The sequence below is a fragment of the Nymphaea colorata genome, chromosome 2, assembly GCF_008831285.2.
Source record: "Nymphaea colorata isolate Beijing-Zhang1983 chromosome 2, ASM883128v2, whole genome shotgun sequence".
In the NCBI taxonomy this organism is placed as follows: Eukaryota; Viridiplantae; Streptophyta; class Magnoliopsida; order Nymphaeales; family Nymphaeaceae; genus Nymphaea; species Nymphaea colorata.
In genome coordinates, this window is record NC_045139.1 from 17,121,086 (window position 1) to 17,139,286 (window position 18,201).

The 18,201-nt window shown below is 39.5% G+C and overlaps 2 protein-coding genes across 2 annotated transcripts; both read right to left on the bottom strand.

The window, feature by feature from the left end:
* Positions 1 to 4,892: 4,892 nt before the first annotated feature.
* LOC116248123 (uncharacterized) lies at positions 4,893 to 12,534 on the bottom strand. Its single transcript, XM_031620738.2, has 7 exons — positions 12,250 to 12,534; positions 9,667 to 10,058; positions 9,407 to 9,485; positions 8,514 to 8,605; positions 8,254 to 8,429; positions 5,822 to 5,902; positions 4,893 to 5,182 (listed from the first exon to the last, which is right to left on the bottom strand). Exons 1-7 carry the CDS (start codon positions 12,413 to 12,415, stop codon positions 5,134 to 5,136), a joined length of 1,035 nt encoding a protein of 344 aa, XP_031476598.1. The 5' UTR covers positions 12,416 to 12,534; the 3' UTR covers positions 4,893 to 5,133.
* A 948-nt stretch (positions 12,535 to 13,482) lies between these two features.
* On the bottom strand, positions 13,483 to 16,497 carry LOC116246879 (putative pentatricopeptide repeat-containing protein At5g06400, mitochondrial). The gene has a single exon (XM_031618785.2). The coding sequence runs from the start codon at positions 16,457 to 16,459 to the stop codon at positions 13,583 to 13,585; it is 2,877 nt and encodes a 958-aa protein (XP_031474645.1). The 5' UTR covers positions 16,460 to 16,497; the 3' UTR covers positions 13,483 to 13,582.
* Positions 16,498 to 18,201: the final 1,704 nt, after the last annotated feature.

Sequence of the window (18,201 nt, forward strand, 5' to 3'; positions counted from 1 at the left end):
TGACTTTTGGCTGTCTATGATTACAAGGATAAAAATTATGCATCTTTTTTTTAAAAAAAAAAGAACCTTGAGCATATTATCTTGGGTATTTTCATAACAAGGGCTTGGCAATAGTTCTCAGTTCTCACTTCCATTTCCTGATTGCTGACTGCACGGGTTGGCTCAAAGTGTTCAAGTTGCAGAAGTTTCATATTGGGGCTTTTGCGTCCTTCCTTTTTCCATGAGACAAGTTGGAGACATTTTCAACGGGCAGAAGAGAGTTGATTTACTTGGAATAAGAAAGGTACAAGAATGCCAATTTCAGAGAGGCAGCGAACAGTGGGAAACTGTTGGAAGGCCACCTGAATGTTTTGTTTTGTTGAAACTCTTCATGGGATCTTCCTTAAGGTGCTAGTCTTATCCTATCTGCTCATTTGGTTTTCAAATGCTGAGACTGTTACAGGCATAGAATGTGGGCAGAGTGGAGAAGGAAGTGACTGCTGGGCAGGCATTCAGCATTTCGAGTCCCATGTGTCACCTCCTTGTACAAGTAAGAAGGGTGAAGGTTAAGCATCCACCATAGAGAAGGCTAGTACAAAGCCACAAACTATTGATCTGTGCAGTAGAGGTGCTTGACAGGAAGTACATATTCAGGCTTGTTCTGTTTCAACCTGGATCCTACTGACACTACTCTGGCAGCGAGAGGCAGGGTTGTTCAGGAAATGACAACCAAGAAATCTTTTTCAAGAAATGACAGAGAAACAGCGAAAGCAAATCTTTGGGCAAAAGTTAGTCGGATGCTTCGTTATATTCTTCTAACTTTATACCATTATTCTATTAATCAAGCTGTTGATGTTTGGGGAGAAAGCTCATGAAAAAGCTATATTTCATAAATTCTGGTTGGTGTGCTTTTCTTTGGGCAAATTTTCATTTTAGGGCCGACCTTTAGCTACACAAAAAAAAAGTAGACTTCACGTTTCTCAATTATTCGATATAAACGTCCCTTCACTGATGCTTGTAAAACTAATCTTAAGCTAGTTCCATCATTTTGGAAAGTAAAACCTCCTTGTATTCTCCTGAAAAATTGAAGCTTTTCCCCAACTTCATTAAAACTAAGAGGGTTGATTATTTCCGCTTCAACCCTGCTGGGGAGGATCGTTATTTTATCTAGCATGACTGCTTTTGTGACTTAAAGTAGCATGCATTGATAAAAGTAAGCGCCTAAAAGGTCTCATCAGCAAAGCTGTTGCCTGCATCAAACAATTCAGAGATGTGAAGCTTTTGTAGAGTCATGGTCCTGAACTTACCTACTTTTGATCTTTTCTGCTCCAACTTTAGTTGGTGCTGTCTTACTTAGCATGGCTGTCTTTTTTGCAGCCAATTTTGTATTAGCTTAAAACACCAAAAGTAACTAATAAAATGGAAAATGTATAGATCAACCATTTTTACAGATGCAAAGCTTTAGGTTGCATTTTTTATGAACCTATTGGTTAAAAAATTAAGGAAGAAGACTGTTCCTTTCCCCCTTTTTACATTGCATTGGAAACCATGCTATGTTTGTGACAACCATGGGTGCAATTCCATTATTCTTCACCTCATCGCCAAGATAGTTGTCGTCCGAGCTGCCCAAGTAGCTTCATAATCACTAGAAATGGTTCACTTTTCCTAAGTGCTGGTGTGGTGGCAGAATCTAAACCTAACCCAATTATGTAAAGGAAAATTTTCCATCTTGTACACAACTTCCCTTCTTTATCAAGAAACGGCCTCAACTTTTTTTCTTTTTTATTTTGCTCATGCGGTAGTTACCTTTCCCTTGTAGAGTTTTCTACAGTTGAATGAACATGGTCGTTAGCGCCTGACACTGGGTGCTAGGGCTTTATATTGAGTCGAGTCAACTCGAACAAATGAGGAACTTTACTTTATTAAACTCGAGTAAGCTTCTTTTATCCAAGTTATCTTTTTGTTTTGTAATTGTCAAACTTAAAATCAAGGAAAAAGATCAAGTTAATAGGAAGTTGGTTAGTGAGCTTAAACGAGAGCTCAAACCAGGACCTCGTCTATCGAAGCACATCATTCTTTTATTATTACTTATCAGCTGATATAAATAACTCCTCTTTTGAAATAATTTCACAAAAAGATAAATACTTTTTGGTCCTCAGTTAAGTCTGCTATTGTATTTTTGTTTGCCAAGGGAACCTGTCTACGCAAGAGACTTGTCTTTGCAAGGCTAGTAGAATTTAAAAACCAGGAAGTGCAATAATTTAGGAAAATCATTGCTAGTCTATCTTATTAGATATTGATCAGATAATCCATATTAAAGCAACTTTGAAAAAAAAAGGCAAATCTTAGTACTTCCACTTTATAAAGTTGCTCTTTATTTATGATATGGCTTTGGCAGCTAAAAAATCGGTAGCACTCCTCCTGAAATCTCGTATTTCATGATATCCTATTTAAAATATAACATGTCCTGCAACAATGCAAACCGATTTGTCAGATTTAGTGACACTTCAATTAAATTGTTGCTGCAACGATGGCGATTTGGTGAGAAGCCGAAACTGTTTCTTTTTCTTCCCATTCTTAAGATTCTTCGATATGTTTGTGAAGAGCGACATACTTATTTACTAGAATATCGCACATTTATCGTTTGTAATCCAAAATAATAATAATTACAAAAAATCAAATTCACCTCACCAATCCATCAACTCGGCCAACTATGTCAAATCCGTCGCTGTAAACTTAGCAAACGGGGAGGAACGATGATTTCTATTTAAATATAGCACGATAAGAACTGCGTTTCTATTTACCCACAACACAGGTGCGTGGGTGTAAATATAAGGAGTAATTTTTTTGTAATGCAGATGAAAAGTAATGGCTTATTCTATACGTGTTTACCTTTACTGGCGTCGGATTTGCACAGGCGCGTGTCGACCTATGTATGCGCGGAAGAGATAGATATGGAGGGATTGAGGGAGGGAGAGCATCTATACGCCACCGCCACAAGCGATCCTTCTTCATAAAATGGTAGGGAGGAGGAAGCAGGGATAGAGTCAGGAAAGTTCATCCTTCCTTCCCGCCGTCCGTCTGTGTTGTTTAATGGGGACGCCTGCAAGCTGCACGACCTTCTGCCGCGGTGGCGTCCGGTCCGGTGCCGGCGACGACACTCCTACCCGATGCAAACGCATCGACCGGGCGGCCCTGTGGCTCCGCAGCGGCCTCGCCGCCGCCTTCTTCGCGTCGCTCGAGCGGTGCTCCTGCGTCGCCGTGGCCACCAACGACGACGACGACTCCGCCGCCAAGGGAGCCAGCGAAATCTGCCGGAGCGGCCGACACACTCGTCAAGATTTCCAGAAGCCGGCGAAGGGGAGCCTCCCGACCCCTTGAAGTGTGAGCATACCAGCGAGAAACCACACGCCAACAAGAAAACGAAACGCTTTCGTCTTATTTGTTGATTATTAGTTTAATGGGCAATGGCCACTTCAAACTTTTTTCCTTTTTCTTTTTTTTTTTTTCCGTTTCCGTTCCCCTGTACATGGGAGTTCTTTTCAGTAGCAAAGGTCTAATTGGTGTTGCAGCGTTGGTGAAGAATAGAGTAGGAAGATCAGTTTATGGCCTGGCCAGATGGTTAGACTGCATAGAAGACGATTGGCTTGAGTCGGTGCTTGCGAGCTATTGTCAATGGTCACCGTTTTCGTTAGCCGCCAAACACTGTATTCCAGTGTAATAATCAAAAGCACAGGAACATGGTGAAAGGAATTGCAGTCCTCCCGTTTTTGTTGACTCAGGTGTGGTCTGAATTTGATCGTCTTCAGATTACCAACGAATTGCTTGTCATCGATGTATCTCGGTTGCTTCTTCTCAGGCCTGTTTCTACTCTTTAGAAGGAGTCAGTTAGGTTGCTAATGAGGGCTTGGCTTCCATTTTGTAAGTGATTTATTTTCCAATGTGGTTCCCAAGCCATAGCCTGCATTCTGTTCCCCGTACATAAGTTTTTTGTCATTATAAGAAGTTGGAAGGATCATAATATGACTTACAGGAAAGATTGTGACTATAGATTCAAAGGAAAGAAAGAAGGAATTGAGATTCCTGGTGGGGTGAGCCAGTTAGAGAGACAGCGGCGTTCACCTGACTTGCTATTTTCGCCTGCTGTTGAATTGTTATCTACGGTTCCATCTTCAGTTCTTTTGGGTTTGATGACTTGATGCCGTCTCAGGCTTCAGGCCGCGCTTAATCAGACGCCTGCCAAGATTAGACGAGAAGACGGGTTCATAATTTGCCAGTTTGGTACGCTTTCTAAGAAATCATATGTTGACAAATCCCATCTAGGAGGCTGCCGCGGACAAGAGAATTTTTCTTTTTTGCCCAGAAAAGTAGAATAAAGTTGTTAAGAACGAATGGTGAAGCACGCTAAGCAAGCATGAATAACATCGTCACGCCCAGATGGAATGTGTAGCAGAGTTAGCTACGAGTGAAAAAGATAGGAAAAACAAGGTCGATTGGGGCGGACCGCCTGCACCTAGCAAAACGGTGCAAAACCCCTAAATAGGCTAAACACGATGCGGCGCGGCAAGCTCAGGGACCCGCCAGATTCTGTGCTGGGGCTAAACAGAATGAGCAAAGGAAAGACTAAATGAGCAGCTCATCCATCAATGTGCAAAGTTACCATAAGCCCTTAAAGGGAACTTATCAACCTTGTGAATCGGTTAATTCTCGATCGGATTATAACAAACTTGTCAAATTCCAGGCTCGACGGGGTGGCGAAGCAAATGACTTTTTTGGTACCCTTTTATACAAGGGCTATTGAATATCAAATTATGCAGGGTTAACCACTTCAGGATTCAAGCAACCTTCAAACATGCAAAGAGCAAGTTAGCAGACAAAGATGAATAGATGATTGCACAACATTATATCAACAATTTCCCCGACCTATTGGTCATACCAACTCTCTCCACTAGCTTTGTCCGTCCTGATTACACACGAGAAGTAATTGAAATATCAACTCATTTCTTCTTACCAAGGAAGAAGTTTCTCAATCTGACAAAAATGTATTTGAGCAATCTATTAAAAAACAATCACAATTTCACTCTTCCATATACCAAAAAACGATCTCACTCTGCAAATTATAAAATACAAGCAGCCCCATGCCCACTAAAACAATTATACAACATTAACCGTCTGAGTAATCGCATCCTTTTGACTGTTACACCTGCAAAAAGGTGAAGTTCAAAGAACCAATTACTTTTAGCGTAGCTAGCACACACAGATATGTACGCATACTCTTAAGGCCCAAAAAAAAAGGAAAAAAACTGGATATCAGCCTATGCTGCAAACGCAAAAAGGAACACTAATAACAAAGAAAAGGTTCCGTCACTCAACGACCGTAAGACCATAAAATCAAGGGGAAAAAAAAAGTGACCAAGTAAACCAACTGCAAAGACATGCTCATGCTACCATAAACCCGGTAGTCACGACTCACGGCAGACAAAACTCACCAGCTTCTCTTACGTCAACGCACATGGATGCAGGTCAGCAACCCAACCACTGACCAAAAACTTTTACATATTAAACACTAAGTCTTGCAGTAAAATCATATCAGTCCAAGCTCATTTTCCTGAGGAATATAATGAAAATCCACATGCTATGCATGCCAACAGGCAACAAAAATATCCATCATATGACCCTCTAAAAATACTCCCTTTTTATCATCTTTAATCGGCTGAGAAGGCATAAATAAATTATTGAACAACAAATAATATGCCAGTATGTTATGTAAGGTATCATATTTGCAGCAGAAAAAGCATTTCACATAACAACACATTTATTATTACAAATGACAGAGACGGACCTGTTACAATGTAGTCTAGATGCAAAATTGTGGTTATTGCAATTGGTACACATCCAATCTCCATGCCGCCATTGCTTTGCACTGTTCAATTGAAAATATGAATAATGTAAGGAGGCCTATGTTGTCAAAAGCGCGCAGAGCAGGCTAAGCAATTTGAAGCTACAACCTACGAGGACTAAATGAATTAAGCAGTACAAGATTATTTTAAAAGGAAGAAACTATAACATGGAATATAAAATGTTAAATTTAACAAAAACATTGAAGCAACTGTCCAGCAGAAACCATATGGTATCAATTCATAACCAAATAACAAAATCATAACACAGAATAAGTTAACATCACAATCACCATTATTTGTTCAGAGTGTATAAAATGTGTTGATTTCCTAAAAAAACGGCTGGTAAATCTATAATACTGATTTCTAACACCTAGAAACGTACACCAGAAATCAAAAAGGTTCGGTCACCGGGTCTTCATGACATAAACATATATACACTTCTAATGCCAAAAGACAAACAAGTCTAGAAAGAATGAGGAAAAGAAAATCTGCATAAAAACTGAAGCACAAGAAGAAAATCTGTCTCAAACAGGAGAGGGAAAAAAAAGATGAAGAAAATAATCTAAGCTGTTAATTGGAAAGAAAAAACTAGGTTGTTTAGTGCCTAAGCGAGCCTACGTGATGGCCTAGAAATTTTGAAATAGCAGGTAGCCTAGGAACACTAGCCTAGCAATCAGCCAAGCCTAGGTCCTGGCGAGCCTAGGCACAGTTGACAACATAGAATCAGGCATTCAAACAAATAATCTTCATCTTAAATAACTAAGACAAAACCTGTATACAAGGAAATCTCAAAGATTGTACACAATATTCAGTAAAAAAGCCCTATCCATACAGAATAAAAATTCACTGAGCAAGTTCAATTGTGTCATTCCAAGTGTCGTGTGGTTATCATTAGTGAGGGGTTCCAAGCTGCAACCATCTAGTGTCCCCATTACTTGGCCCAGAAAAAAATTATCACCACGAAGAGAAAAAAAATAGCAAGATCATCCATTGCATGAAGGACAAGAAAGCAGTGAAAAGCATCGAACCCATGGATTATGATTGGCTAAAGCTATAAGGGCATGCAGAAATGCATATGTAGTATCGGTATGTGTGTTATCGAATTATATATATATATATATATATATATATATATATATATTATGCATATCAACCTGAACCTATCAAAAACTAAGAGAAATGGGATTAGAATGAAGCCTAACGACATTTTCCAGTCCTATGAACATCAGTAACTATTTGATATAGTGCCTAAAGTTTTGTTGTTGTAATTTTCCTTCTGATTTGAGAAACTATGCCTTTGGACGGTAAATTCCTTATCTGTTACATGCGATCAGAATAAAATTTCATCCTCATCTTTCAGAAATTTACATTTGACAAAACTACCACAAAAATCTATCAGAACTAATATGGCTGTCAGACCAAATCACAACATGCATCATGATCGAGCATTAGTAATGTTGACCCTAACATCCAGTTGTTTAAATAAAAACTATTACAAGCCTCCCTCACATGCCAGATTTTACCAAGTAAATAACATAAAACAAAAAGTTCATGATTTATGATAAGTTGGAAGGATGCTTCATTGAATGAGTTATGGGCAACAGACCAATAAATAAATTAAATAGCAGTTGAACACGTTACAAGAAAGTAACGTAAACTGGCTCGTGATGGAGTTTCAGCCTAAAAAGGAACATCATTGACACGTAAAAATTGGCCCATACAGTCAGATAAATAGTTGTGCTTAACAATGCAAGATGTAAGCCAAAAACTGTGAAATAATTAGCAAAAGAGAAAAAGCATCGACAAAAACTTAAAACATTAGCTTCCCATGAAAAGAGAATATTTTTAATTGAGAGGCTTAAGTGCATTAGATAATGTATTCATAAAGAAAGCTCAACAACCTCAGAAAGAATTTAGTTGAAGAAAATAATAAGTAGAAAAAACAAGAACTGCCAAGGTCATTCTAAGGGAGGAAAAAACCCATACAAAAGCTTTCATCATCTCTGGGAAAACACATACTTTTAACATCTATAAACAAGATCCTTTCATTTCTCTAGATTCACTTTCTGCTCTAAGAAGGTCCTCAGCATCCACACTGAGAAGCAGTTACTCAGTATTATTAATGATGTAATGCCATAAATTTCATATTTTGCCATTGAAAAGATGCCAAACCTTACTGGCAATATGAGATGTAAAGGAATGTTACGTCAATTTTCTAGCCAACATCCAGTAAATATCAAACATGACCACATTTATTTATTGAAGAATACAGCAGCCCCAAAATTATTAGGTGGTTCAACTTGGCATATCCATAAACAAAAGGAAACTCTGTATGTTAATCATATAAAATTAGATAACAAGAAAAAGTAATTACCCTTTTCCCAGAATTGCAGGAACTGTTGTCATCTGTGACGTTTGCATGTGCATATGCAAATTAGGAACAGCTGCAGTGCTTCCAGCAGAAAGTGTGGTATACAACGTGGATGTTTGATCATTAGTGGATCCAGCCATTTGAGAAAACCCTCCATAAGAAACTTGCTGCCCAGTTGGCTTTTGATTCCAGCAGGAAGACAGTGTTAGAAAAGAACCAATCCTTACACTAATTCAGGAAAGAAACTACATGCAAAGCAATACCATAATGTGGCTGTTCATATCGCCTGCATTCAATCTCTTGCTGTCCCAGCCATTAACAAATTCTTCTGATGCAAGACGCTTTGTACCCAATGCTGCAACACCAAAATTTGCAACCAGTTCTCAAATAGTGAACCAGTGTGTTTTTGTGTGTGTGTGTGTGAGTGAGTGAGTGAGAGAGAGAGAGAGAGAGAGATGTGAAGATCATAACACACGAAAAGAAAATAGATGGAAGAGTTAGAGCTATCAATAAGATAGAGTTAGATCATCTACAAGTACGTCGAGGACAAAACAAGGCCAGTTCCATAAGGGAGACCCAACTAACTGAGCCGGTGAAGTCTAGGAGAGTATCCTATCTTGTAAGTTAATATAGATAATAATTTGACTCATTAACAGCATTAAAAGGTAGAGAAGTTGTATTATCATACCAACAAAAGCCTCAATTAGAGGGGAACAAATTCATTATGAGTTGTGTGGGTGGACAACAGAGCATATGCACACCATATTTACTTCTGGATTACAATATCAAAGCCATGAAAGGAATACTCGCCATTTATATTCTATCAACCTCATCCCCAAAGATGCGACTTCGGTCAGCTTTTTTCCACACAAATTACAACAAAGTTTCACAAGGTTAAAAATAACCCTTTTCCATAAGCACTAACAGCAATCGCCAAACTGAGCAAGATCAGTTACATCAAAGTACAACCAGGATTTATGCCCCCAATAATTTTTGACCTCTATAATTGAATCACTAACAAGCTCAAAGTCTTCAAATATCAATATCTGCATAAACATGCAACTGTCTGTTTTATTACTCAGCTAATAAATATGCAGTCTTAACGTGACCCGATAGAGCCTTTGACGCTAACTATGAAGCACCAAAAGCAACTTACTGGGAAACAAATCAGTAGTTGCAGGGGCAGCCGTTGAAGAAGGCATACCAGGTGGAAAAGGAGCGTTACATTTCTTACACTGCACGTACCAAGAAATTAGATCAGAATGTCAATACCTTACAGAAGGGACATCATAAAGATGAATTCCAGAGTTCCAATACATATGCAGTTGTGACAAAACCTAGCAACTAGGAAGCTAACCAGTCCATAGAAATATCATGACACCAACATACACACATCCAAACACCAGCTTTCTTTACCTGAGCACGAGAGGAATAGTTATGAAAACCACAGTTACATATCCAATCCCCATTACGCCATCCTTTAGGAACCATAAGAAGCTGACTGGTATTGTTCACATATCCACTGTTACTGCTTCCACCAAATGACCAAGAAGTTGATGTCTGAAGTCCATACTTATTATCAGCAGTATATGGCCAACCAGCCCCTGCAGTTCCTGCCGAAAATGCCTGTTGCTGAAGATCAGATTGATTCATATTTAATCCCGGTCCACCCTGTGCCCTGGCAAAATAATGTGCATGAGTTGGGATAGAAGCTCCAGCCAGTGCAATTGCTGGCATTGCAGCCACTTCCTTTGGTTGCCCGCATTTTTTGCACTTCTCTCTTGAAGCATAATTGTTGTTACTGCAACCTATTGATCCATAGGTTCAGACCCAACAAATGGTGCAGCCAGCAAGGAAAAGGCCACCAAGTATACGCACACCATCCCAAATCACAGACACACACAAGAGAGAAAAAAAAACACCAAGTCATATGGCAAACCAAAGTGATTATATGACCTAATATTTTTCTGCTTTAATAAATAGAATAATAGATACTAAAAGGAAAACACCATGTAAGCAATTAACCTCTTTGCATAGACAAACATTATCATACATCTTAAATTCATTAGCTACAATGTCAGAAAAACATGCCAAATTGACTTTCAGTAGCAAATTACAGTACCACTATACATAGTATCATTCCAACATTGTACAAAAGATCAGCACATGTTCCCAAAAGAAAAGAGGAGAAGATATGGCATGGATAAAAGTTTCCAGAATAATGTTAGAGTCAGTTCTTAATGGACCCTGAGGTGGCATATTGAAAGTACAGCAAGACCCCAACATCAGTTTTGGAGTTTGTGCATTGAAGACATTGACCTTCACACAGATAAACCCGTTGAAGTTATAAAATTGGCTAGCTAGAGAGATAGCACATTTGCATCTAGGCTACAAATTGTTTTCAAAGCATAATTTATTACAATGAGAGCTAAATTTTCAAAGACGTCTTCACAGGTTTTGACAGGTTTGATTTGGGATTCAATTTAGTAACAGCAAACAGTTTTCTTATCTGTTTCATCAAGCGCATGTACTTATGCCCCCTAGGCATGCCAGCTGCAAGAGGTCGCCTATGGTAACTGTTCCTAGGTGACCTGACATAACGAAACCTAGGCAATAGGCCACCTAAGCTAAGGATTCCTAGGTGAACCGCCATAAGGACATCCTGGGCTATTGCCTAGGGGCTAGAAAACAAGCAGCTTATGCAATAAATGTAAATAAGATGGTCGAAAAAGGAGGAGATTTCAAAAAGAAAACACAATTTCTATTTTTAGTTTTTCCCTTCTTCCTTTTTCTTTTCTTTTATTCTTCTTCTATTGCCTGAGACAAAATTTTTCTTTTTCTTCTTATTCTTCTGCCATATGAAACAGCTTTTCCGACTTCCTTCTGTTATTACGCAGATTTCATTTCCTCATGCTTCTATATACTGCATGCACATAGACAGAACATGTTTATGTGTGTGTTATTCTCTGTATAAGTTATGCTTTTCTGTTTAATACTTGTATGATGCATATACGCATTTAACAAGAAGATATTTGATAGTATAGTAACTATAGTTTGTAGTTATTTTGATTCTGTAAACTCCTAAACATCTATATTATTTTGTTATGGTATGATTAATGTCCATGGCGCCTTCTAGTTCTTATATTGTTATTGAAAGTCACATGTGTTTTTTGTTGAGGAATGCCGAATGCGTGTTATTAGTAATGTTAGCATCCCATGCAGTTGATTGGCTCCTCTTCTTCCTTTTTTTTTTTTTTTTTTTGGGGGGGGGGGGGGGGGGACCACCTAATGCTGCCCACTCCCACCAACATGCCTAGGCTCCAAGCACCACTTGCTGCCTAAGCAACACTTAGTATATAAAGCAGCAGCAGGACCAAATTGAGACAATAACCTATGAACCAAAAAGCACTCGTAAAGCTTTGCATCAGGGCTTTGCTCGTTCGGGAAACTGACATCTCAACTAAGGGGTGGTGTATGGTGAGCGTGCATCTCCACATATCTACACTCACCATTTTATTTTTCTCGACATGAGCAGCCACCTATCTCTAGAAATTTCATGATAGACAGCTATGTAACTGAAAGATGCACGCCGTGCTGCAGAATAAGTGGCCTTTTAAAAAAACCATTAAAAATGTTAACAAATTGTGATACCTAAATCTTGAAGGGCAACGACAACCAATCCCTCCCTCTTTCGGCCGAAAACCAAACAAGTATGCAACTCGATCAACTGCTACTAGTAATGATCACACACTTATCACCCTTAAACCAAATTCAATGCAATTATCCTATTCTTCATCAAATAAATAGGGAGATCCACCTTCCATCTCACCCAAAAAACTCATCTAAACCAATAAACATATAATCCAAAACAAACACCAATAAATGGACAAAACTCAAGAATCTCGCCTAGAACCATAAAATATCAGGAATCGACGATAACAGACGGCCCCAAAAAAACAAAAGGATTTCAAATCGTAGAGGGAAAGTCGAGAGGCAAACCAGAGCAAATCCAGTCTCCGATCCGGGGGAGCCACTTGGAGTCGGCCGGCGTCTTAGTGTCCACGAGGAGTCGCGGCTGCTTGCAGCGGTTGCAGAAGGATCGGAAGGCATAGTTGCGGTTCTGGCAGCTACTGCACTCCCAATCCCCTTCCTTTCCTTCGACCATTTTCGCCTCCTTTGGCTCCTCCTAGACTAGGGTTTCCTCGCAGACTCTCAGAGACGCCCGCAACGAGAAGGGAAGAGAGAGAGGACTTCGAGTTGAAAAGAGGAAGAAACCCGCTTTTCTTTGACAGGGGGAATGACCGTAAGGCCCTCCTGCCATTCGAGTTAAGTACAAGGGCTGCACTGAATTTGGATCAAAGTAGTGGAGACCCGTAACTGGTATGAGCATATGACTGGTTTTGGATCCGTATTGGAAGCACAACGGAACCAGCTTCTTATATAGGATTAGCTTTGGTGGAGGGGAAAGAACCAAATTCTTTGGTTACTAAAGTTACTTGGTCGGTAGGTTGGTCCAGGCGTGCTTGGATTTGGAGCCAAAGATCCAGAACAGAATCCCACTTTTGTTTGGGTCACGGTTTATTTAGATCCGGATAGGTGATAAATAGCCAATTAAATACCAGGACAAGCCCAACCCATAAATGCTAGTAATATAATTGGTTAAAATATTTTTTCGGGGTTCTGTTTAAGTTAGCTATAATAAATCCGATTTTTGCATCCTTCCGTATGTTCAGATTATCTAGATCCGAACCATTAACATCCCCGTTAAAGGTGCGCACCTTCATCGTATACAATTTCTGGGTTTTTGTCACACACATGTTATAAAAAATTGGGGTACATAATTTGTGGATTTTTGTCATACACATATTATGAAAAGATTGGACGCAAATCAAGTGAAAAGAACCGAATTTAAAACGCATGTAACTTTACCGCTACTTCTGTCACCATCGCCTGTAACATATAAATATAGTATTGACTAGGCAAAATTGGCATTTTCTAGAAAGGCGACCAATCATTTTCCCAATTTAATGGATAGCATTGGAGGACGTTGTCATCACTATTCTAGAATTCCTTAGCAAAAAATATGGTAATTTAAATACATGGAAATTCAAAAGAAAAAGTTCAATTTTGATGATATAAATGAAAACAGTAAAGAAATTTACTGGAAGTTAAGACCATGTGAAAGCATGAGATATTCAATGTCTTGTGCTATGACTTCTATTGCCAACAAGAGAAGAAAAAGATTGGCACCTAAGTTGATGGGCAGGAGAAGTTAAATTAGTAAAACCTATGGTGTGAACAATGAACTAATTCCTGAGTATCTAAGCAGATGCTAGAGCCAACATTTTCTACTTCTCATTAGTGCCCATTTTACTTGCAACACAGAACGAGCTAAATCTGGCTTGCCTTCTCTGTTTAAACCATAAAAAACAGTGCGGAAGTTTACAGTACTTGGAACAATTCCAGTTTCTATCATTTCGTGAAGAAGTTGGAGTCCTTCTTCTGACCTACCAACCTTACAAAGACAGGTTATGAACATGGAGTATGTCTTAAAATCAGGAAAAGGGCCCTTGAGTTTCATCATCCTGAAAACACTCCAAGCATCAATAACTCGACCCTCATCCATGTAACCTCTGATCAATGTACAGTAAGTAATGATGCTGGGCGGACAACCATCCTCTCTCATCTCCCCCAAGATCTTTGCTACATTCTCCATTTGCTTGGTCTTAAAATAATAAGATATCAACGAAGTGTACACATGAACAGTGGGCACAATGCCCTCTTCCTTCATTTTCCCAACCTTAGCCAATGCATCGTCATGCTTTCCTCCCCTCAACAGACCATGAACAAGACTTCCATATATATACTGATCAATAACGCATCCAAGATTTTCCAGCTCATCAACCAGTGATGCAGCCTCTTCCAATCTCCCTGCTCTACAGAGGGCCTTCACAAGCATGGAATAACTAATTTGGCTTGTGAAACATTTCCGGCACACTGATTCAACAAAAGCTCGAGCTTCTGTTAGATTTTCTGTTTCACATAAGCAGAGAAGATATGTTTCGGCCAGTTCTTTGTCAGGGGTAAATCCGGCACGGATCATCTTTCTGGAAAGCTTGATTGCTTCGTCGACATTCCGGCCTTTCCTTTCGCATAGGAACAGTATCAGATACTTGTATGTGCTCCCCTTAGGCTTACACTTCCCAGCCTTCATTTCCTTGAATTTCTGCAATGCCATCTTTGTCAATCCTGCTCTGCCATATTGTGTGAGCATGATTGTCCATGTATCCGCTGTTGCTTCACAACCCTTCCCTTCCATTTCTTCGAAGAGCATTCTCATGTACTTAAAGTCTTTTCCACTGCCAGCTATTTTGATGGCCATGTTGTAGGTCTCTACAGTGTGTTGATAACCAGGTTTCCTTGCTACCCATGAGAAGAATTTCATGGCAGCACTTCCATGTCTTCGACAATTATGTAGAATCTCTACAACAAGTGATGATGAGAAATGAATCCCACTTTTCTCCAATGCATCCTGAATGTCTGTCCAATCACAGGAAGATGACAGAAGTCCGGTTACTTCCATGAGATCGCCCTCATTAAAACATTCATTTCCGGCTTGATCAAACTCGGAGCTACTCAATTGGTGTAATTCATTTGAACTCATTTCAGATGATCTAACAGGTAGAAGACCGTCAACATCTTCATGACTGAAAGAAGAATTAGTTGCCAAATCTGCCTGTTTGCGCTGGATCTCTTGATTTCGGACTCTATAAGCGTTCATTTTCAGCTTGATTTCCTTTGTTGTCATGCACAGTTTTCTATCGTCCATAGATTTCCTAGCTAGACGTGATAATTCATTCCCAACACCAAGTCCACACCCCCGCATTTCATCGAAGACCTTCCTGGCCACCTCAGTCTCCGAGGCTTTGCATAGTTCATTGATGAACACTGAATATGCCTTCCTTGTGGGCTTTAACCCTTTGCTCTTCATACCTTCAAACACCTCCAATGCCTCTGAAATGTAACCATGGCGAACGTGCCCTGCAACCAATGCAGTCACAGCTACAACGTCAGGTTCGATGCCATTCGCTTTCATCTCCTCGTAGAGTTTGCAAGCTTCTGCATACTCATTGAGACAGAAAAGACGCTGAATTACAGTAGTATACAGGGAAATCGACGGAATGAAGCCTAATTTCTTCCAATTATCTAAAAGCTCGCGAGCTATCAAAATGTTTCCCCTTTTCGAATAACTATCAATGAGAGATTCATACACCGATGTACCCACCGAAACATTTTCCTTCTCCACCTCGCCAACAAATTCCAGAGCATCATCAATTCTGCCGGCGCGACACAATCCATCAACCAGAATTTGAACTTGCTGGTTGTCGATGCACACGTTCTTCGTTCTGATCTCCCAAACCAGTTCAAGTGCCTCCTCCATCCTTCCGGAGACGCAAAAACTCTTCAGCATTGAAGAATTCACGGCGTATTCGGTCATTCCTGCGACCTTCGCCATGTCGTCTGCAATTGAACGCACAGAACCCACATCGCCTGACCCCGCCAACCCCGTCATCAGCAATCTATACACATACTCGTCCAACTTCATCCCCTTAAAGGCCATTTCCCGATAGAACTCCAACGCGAGCTCGATCTTCTTCCCCTCGCAAAGCGCCCGAACCAACGAAGAATAGACCGCCTCGTCGGCCTCGACGCCGCAGCTCCTCATCTTCTCGAATGAGAGCAGCGCCCCGCCTAGCAGCCCCGCCTTTCCATACTGAGAGACGACGGTAGTCCATGTCTTGACGTCCGCCTTGACCGACTCAGTGTCCATTCTCGCGAGCAAATCCTTCACCAGATCGAAATCCCTCGCCTCTCCGGCTATGTGGATCATCGAATTGTAGGTTTCAGCGGTGTGACGAAACCCTGGCCGGCGGCCGACCCAATCGAAGAAGCGGAGCGCCGAAACAGGGGCCTTCAAGCATCGCTTCAGCACCGTCTCGGCGACTTCTGCGTCAATGGCGACGCCAGCGGCCGATAGGCTGTCCTCCAATGGAACCCCAGGATCTTCCGATAGCACGATCCCAGCAATCTGGTGGACCACCGGGCTGACGTCTCGGGAGTCCATCGGAAGGTCGTCGGAACGGCCCGTCTGGCATAATCGAACGGTCCTGAGAGGGAAGTGGAATCGGGTAGATCGCCGGATCAGCATCGGCAGGGTTCCTGGATGGCTTTGAAGAAGAGATACAGGCGTAGGGTTTTGGAGGGAAGAAATGAGGAGGGAACCAACACATGATACCTTTGTAATAATTCCAATAAACCACCTATTTTCCTATGGCAGTTTTTCTTTGTCTGAATCTTTATAACCTATACAAGGAAATATAAATTTAACAATAACCAACAAAACACCGTTATAAATACAATATACATATAACGTAAACGAAAGTTGTGAGATGAATATCATATTTTAAACGTAGCTATTAGGTGCAAATTAGTGCACATTTTAGTTTACCTCACTGAAAAGTACGGTTAATATTTTATTTAAAAATAAGTAAAACGCCAAGAGTTAAAACCAAAGTCTTTTACTTTAAATATGTAAATGTATAATGCCAACTAAAAAATAAATTATCGTAACATAAAGACAACAATTAGTTAAGTGTTTGTTTATGATTATCTTGTATCATTCATGTTCTGAAACTCGTCATATATTTATAAAGAAGGAGGTTGTTACTAAACCATTTTGATGAGAATCATATATATACAATCGATTTCCAAAATGATGAAATAGATGTGTTAGTGAGTGGCAAATAAGCACGTTTTATAGTGGGTGTTTGCTATACTCAGAATCACGAAATTTTATAATCAAAATGCTAATTTTTTTAATACATTAAAATCATTAAACAGACAGAGTATCTTGTTTATGAAATCATGAAACTAAAACCCACAATTTTGATTTCATTCCAATTTGATGAAGAGTTATGATTATGAATTTTTCATTATTGATTCAAATTTCAAACCATGGAACGCCATTGAAATGAAATAATTAGTACAAAATCAATAACGCATTGCTATTTTAAGGGTTGTTTGGTAACAAGAACGATTTGCTAGTTGTATTACAACGTTTCATGCACTTTTTTTAAACTAATTCTCGTCATAGAGTGACAAGAAGAGGTAGTGTCTTTTTTATATATATATATATATTAATGTATATTGAATGTCTCATGGATATATATATTAATGTATATTGAATGTCTCATGGATCAAGGAGGAGTTACTATAGGGAGACACTTGACAAGTGGCGGACGCTATAAATTTCTGCCACCAGACCGACAGGTCTAGTTGTGAGGGCGTTTCACTTCTTAGATGTTAAATTCATGGTTTTAGCAAAACCTGATCTGGGAACCAAGAAGTTAAAATATTCAGCATCCCTTCAATTTATAGATTTAAAGTGTCAATGAAAAAGGTCCAACTTGAAACATACGAATCGAGGGTCCAACGATAACAAGTTTATGTTGTAATTTATGTATATTCAAGACAAACCATCTAAAATACATTTGTTGAGAGGTAATTATAAGCTAAAATATTGAGATATAAGACCTCACGTCACCTAAGATTTGAGAGATAAGATAACCAAACAACCATTCTCTCTCTCTCTAGAATATATATACATATATATAATTCTCAGATTTGAAAAGGGTGAATTTATTGCGGCATATTTTAGTGTCGGCAGCAGCTTACTGTGGTTACTTACAGCCTAGATTCACTGTCGAGTGATTCTGTTCCATAATTAGAACAGTAAATCATTGTCATATAAATTTGTCTAGAAAATTAGAACAGATTTAAATAAGAATCGTCTTTGGATATATTTATTTAACAACAGCAAACTAGCGTTTCCTACCGGTTCTTAAATTTTTTATATGATTTCTAACATGCTATGCCGTATAATTTGCAGTC